Source organism: Panicum virgatum, chromosome 8N (genome assembly GCF_016808335.1).
Source record: "Panicum virgatum strain AP13 chromosome 8N, P.virgatum_v5, whole genome shotgun sequence".
Taxonomy (NCBI): domain Eukaryota; kingdom Viridiplantae; phylum Streptophyta; class Magnoliopsida; order Poales; family Poaceae; genus Panicum; species Panicum virgatum.
The window spans coordinates 15,813,153-15,818,626 of NC_053152.1; the positions used below are offsets into that span (position 1 = coordinate 15,813,153).

General features: G+C 48.3%; 1 protein-coding gene across 1 annotated transcript; it reads right to left on the bottom strand.

Moving 5' to 3' along the window:
* Positions 1 to 3,134: 3,134 nt before the first annotated feature.
* On the bottom strand, positions 3,135 to 4,523 carry LOC120684826 (aspartic proteinase nepenthesin-1-like). The gene has a single exon (XM_039966692.1). It carries the CDS (start codon positions 4,521 to 4,523, stop codon positions 3,135 to 3,137), a length of 1,389 nt encoding a protein of 462 aa, XP_039822626.1.
* Between the last annotated feature and the right edge of the window lie 951 nt (positions 4,524 to 5,474).

The following is a 5,474-nucleotide window of genomic DNA, read 5'->3' on the forward strand; positions in this document are numbered from 1 at the left end:
GAAGAAGTTTACCAACTATTCCATCAGGAGGACCTCGACATCTCTATGGTCGGCTTGTAGGTTCTGTAAGTATTTTACTCTCCTTACGTATTGTTTTGTATGATCTCAACATATTGATCCCTTGATTTATTCGGTATCATGTAGAATGGAGATACAAACTTGCAGGAGAAAGGGATACTCTCACCTCGGCTTCATCGACCCAATTACTTGTAATTGGAGACTTCTACGCGACAATTCCGATGAGATATTCCAAAACTTGTTCAAGTACATAAGCGTTCATCACAACAAACAAATGATATTATTTCCTTACAACTTTGCGTGAGTGATTCCTTCCGTCTAACTCTTTCTATTCTGTAATCGAATTGTTTAAATCTTAACTACCAAGAACTGTCTCCGTATAATCTTGCAGTGAACACTGGGTCCTAATTATCATAATTCCCGAGAAGAGCCTACTCGTGGTTATGGACTCATTGAGGAGAAATCCAGAACAATACGAAGATCTTCTTAACATGATGAAAAAGTAATTCTACCACTACTTCCGTCGATAACCGATAATTTGAATCACTTTGTTACTTGACTATAATTGTTCTAATCATGCACATGGTTTGGAAACAAGTCGCTAAAAATCATCCAGGCAAATTGAACAAGAAATTGAAGATCAAGACAGATTTTACGGTACGCACTTGGATGATTCGTTGCATATTTCATTAGTTTTATTATATATTCATGTAAATACCTGATAATTTCTTCTCTCTTAAAGTGTATGAGGCAGAAACAAGGCACTAATTTATGCGCATACTATGTATGCGAGAACATCCATGGTCTGGTAGGTCCTCCAAAGGCCTTGGCAGATTGGGAGGAGGAAGTAAGTAAAAAACTTGTTAATGTTTGAACTCGTATTTTAATTAGTCAAAATTAATTATCCCCCTTTTCCATAAGTCGAGGAGATGCACGATAAACTCATACCGGAGGAAAAGATTATGGCGATTCAAAAACAATTGTCCGGATTTATTGTTGAGCAAGTCCTCGATCCAAAAGGCGAATTCTACTATGATGGACATTCTCACATTAACAATCGTAGCAAATATGATAATATACGCGTATATATATATAATTAAGAACGAATATACCTATGTAAATATATATGTGTGTGTATGTATTATATTTCTATTTATGAGTATGTATATATTATATATTTAAGCCCTCCAATAATATATATGTGCATATATATGGAAACTATCTAGGACAAATATTATATAAATAACTATATATATGTATATATTAGTGGAGACCTTACACACTGAATTCCAATACATAAGTTTAATTGAAATGTAAAAGTATAATTAAAATAGAAAAATAATTGAGAAAAGAGAAACAGGAAAAAAATGGACCTTTTGTCCCGGTTGGTAACACCAACCGGGACAAAAGAGTGCGCCAGTCACGTGGCACTGGCAGCCCCTTTTGTCCCGGTTAGTGTTAGCAACCGGGACAAAAGGGTGTTTTTTTGTCCCGGTTGCCAGACTCGGGACAAAAGGGCACCCCTTTTGTCCCGGCCCGGTGCTCCCGGTTGGGAAACCAGGACAACAGGGGTTTCCCAACCAGGACAAATCAGTATTTCTGTAGTAGTGTGCATTCTGCACTCGAACGCGCACCCACCTTGCCGCGGTTCTGTACCTATTCCCAGTTCCGCCTTGCCCTCGATGTGCTCTACCTAGCCCAAAAGGCCCAGCCTTTTGCCATGCCCGGCAGAGTTCTTGCTGAGCCGAGCTGTTCCGCCGTACGCCCTACCGACGCGGCCCGTCGCTGTCCCGCCCCGAGCACCGCCGATCCTGTCGTGACCCTAGCTTCCCAGGTGCCCGTGCCTGCGTCCGTGCCCCGTCCGGCCGGCCGGGGTGCCGATGACCGCGCCGCATCTCGGCTACCCAAGTGCTCACGCGCACGAACCCGACCATCGTGGATCCAAACTGAAGCCGTCGCCATGCCACCGCTTGGGTCTTTGCTGACGTCGCGCCGCCGCGTTTGCGAGGCACCAAGGCCTCCACGGCATTCCGCCGAACATCTGCCGAGCACCAAACGCACACCATTGACCCAAACACCTCGTTGCCGTCTTGCCGTCGCCGTAGCCTTAAAACGCCAGGGATCTGCGAGCGCGTGCGCAGCCTCTGCCGAGCCGTGTATAGAAACCAATCTACGAGCATGGCAATAAAGGGTTCTATTATTACCATTTTATGGTGCGTGGCAGTATGTTTGTTTGCAACACCAATTTTCGTTGCCAATACGCATACTGCAACACTTGGGATACGATGCAACTACCACCTAGGGCAACACCACATGCGTTGCATTAGTATTTTGTTACCACCAACACAAACGTTACATTAGTTGTTAATTGCCACACCTCATTATGTTGCAATCCGTATATCCTTGCAACGCCAAAATGAATTTGATGGTGCAAAGTTTAGACTACGGAGGTACTTTCCACCACTTTTTACCAAGTGATTGTGTTGCAATTGCGCCTATTGCAACCATTTTGGGCCTATTGCAACACATTTAGGCCATTATATCATGGGAGAAACCTTGTAGTTTGGCGGGCATCACAAAGGCGGTGCCGGTGTACAAGGCGGGGAGCGGTGGTGTGTATGGGGACGAAGGGAAAGGGAAACGCGCAGAAGGAAAGAGATGAGATGGAGGAGCTATGATTTTTGCAAGATTTGAGAAAGAAACACGGGTTACGGGTGGGTAAGCGAGGGCAGCTGTGAGAAAAATGTTTTAGTTTCTGGCAGAACTATTGTGTAACAACCTATTTTTATGGGTCTGCATCCCTATCCATCCTTTTCAATTCTGACAAGTAGGTCCAACGTGAGAGGTTCGGTGTTTCTAATCTGGTGAGAAGTCTTTTCAAAAGTTTTTGTTCCATAGATATATACAATGAAGGGAGTAGTGGTTTCTAAGCTGTACATAATCAGATCAATAAAGTTGAGAGCTAGCTTATTAATTGTTAGGCCATGTATATTTATTTGTCCTTTAATTTTCTCAAATTAAATTATTGTCTGCGCGGTAACTGATTACACAACACAACATCATGACCGACAATTCAAATACGTTTCCAGTAGTTTTTCCCTGCCACTAGTCTACTATTAACTGCACGCCTGGAACGCAGCATACAAAAAATGCAACGCTGCCAGCAGGAGAATGCCCTGGAATTTTGCTACGAGAGGAGCCGCCGAGACCGAGGCCGCACTCCCTTGGAGGCTCTCGCAGTCCGCCGGCTGGAACGACAGCACCGAGTTGTCGACGTCGTACCGGACGTGGAAGTCCATCTGCATGATGTTCCCGATGATGGACAGGGTGGGAGACCTCTGCACGACCCAGCACGCCACGCCGTCGCCCACGTCCACGAAATAGTTGAGCAGCTGCAGGGTCATGTCGGCGCCGCCGTCGAAGTGGAGCAACATCGCCGGCACGGCCGCCGCGGGGTCGCCGCCACCGCCGGATTGCTCGAAGAAGCACGCCTCGAACCCGTCCCTGTCCGGCGCCCGGGCAAGGTTCGTCTGCGACAGCACCGCCGCCTTCGCCTGCGAGTAGGCCGGCTCCGAGAGGAACGTCAGCGTGGTGCCGGAGTCGAACACGACGCCGTCGCGGGTCCCGGGAGTCGTCGCCGAGCCGATGGAGATGCTCTCGAGGCTCACGGTGTAGAAGGTGCTGGAGGTGGAGGTGAGGATCCCGGTGGACTGGACGCCGGAGCCCGACAAGCCGGCCATCGAGCCGAACAGGAGAGGGCTGGCCTTGGAGGCGTCGCTGGTGAGGCAGTACGAGAAGGCGCCGGCGTTGAGCTGGGAGACGAGGGACAGCGGCCCGCGGCCGAGCCCGACGAGGCCGGAGGAGCTCTTCCCGTACTCGCCCTCCGACACGTTGGTGCACCCGAAGCCCACGCCCGGCGCGGCGGCGCCGCCGAGAGTGATGGTTTCGCTGGCGAGGTAGCCCTGGGTGAAGGTGTCGCCGTCCTCGAGGCCATAGGAGTACGTGTAGTCGCACTCCGCGCCGCTGGCAGGGCACGTCGCGAGCTTATCGGACTTGAGGGCGCCGCAGAGAGGATCGGAGCACGGGAGCTGGGAGAATGTCGACGACTTGTTCGGGTAGTAGGAAGGGGTGCCCTGCGGCGCGCACGACGCGCAGGCGCCGCACTTGGTCCAGATGAGGTCGCTGCCGGTGTCGGCGAGGGCCGTTAGGTTCTGCGGTGGCGTGCCGATGGAGAAGTCCATGTCATAGGCACCACCGTCGCCGTCCATCCGCAGCGGTGTCTTTCCATTCATGTGGCTCGAGGCCGCGTCGAGCCGCCGGGAGGCGAGCATTGACAGCCGGTGGTGAGACTGACGAGCGGCCTCCGTGAAGTTGATGTTGGCGGTCTTGGTGCGGCGGATCAAGGTGGCGCGAAAGCCGCGGCGTTCGGCATGGCGGCCATGGGCGGCCTGAGCTGCGGCGAGGAAGGAGACCATAAGTGCGAGTAGAGCTATCTTAGCAGCCATTTTGCTTGATACGTTTACATGGGCCGGTAGGAGTATATATATAGTTGGCGACATGCACGGGGATATAGAAAATTCCGCCAGATTGCGATCCCTACATAAAATAAACCTTGTTGTGTGTAAGCATGTACGTACATGGCCTAAGCCAACGTCCAACAGTACAATGCTAATGAAATTTTAGATCAAAGTGTGCATATATTATCAGGAACTTTTACAGGAAGGGCAAACTGTTTAAAGTTTCTCTTTGAAACAACCAAAACCCTGCATATTATCAATTTCTTAAGATAGGTTGGCTCTTAATTACTACGGACAAAACGATCTTTTGGAACATTATTGTTTACCTCTAAGGACATTTTTTACCAATCATTAGGCATATATCTAGCACAGATATAGTGATACACATACCACGTGTTATTACTAGTCCATCAACTCATGCTTCCACACACAGCTCACTGTCAGTAATTATAAGAGATGTAAGTATTATAAACATAAGGATAGAAAATAGGCCCATAGAATCAAGATTACTGCTTGCTCTCTCTCTCTCTCATTTATTAAGTATATAACGCAATACTCATATAGATACATACTTATCTTTATTCGGTTGTAATAAGCTTTAGATAGCAATATAATTACTTTATAGCCTTAGTTTGACCTATATGTGGTTAATTCCCAAGTAGATTTTATAATGATACATGTGGTTAATTAATTCCCATGTGGACTTTATAATGATATATGTGGTTGTCGTGATTTGCTAACCCACAGCCGGGTGGCGTAGTGCACCCGCCCAAGCCCTAAGGGAGTATGAACTCGAGGGGAAGCTAGCTTAGTTCGATCTCGCCCAAGAACACTATGAACACCAAGGATTTAGAGTGGTTCGGGCCGCCGGAGCGTAATACCCTACGTCCATTGTGTGTTGTATTGCCTGTGCTCCCAAGAGCTTGAGAGCAAGCGTGT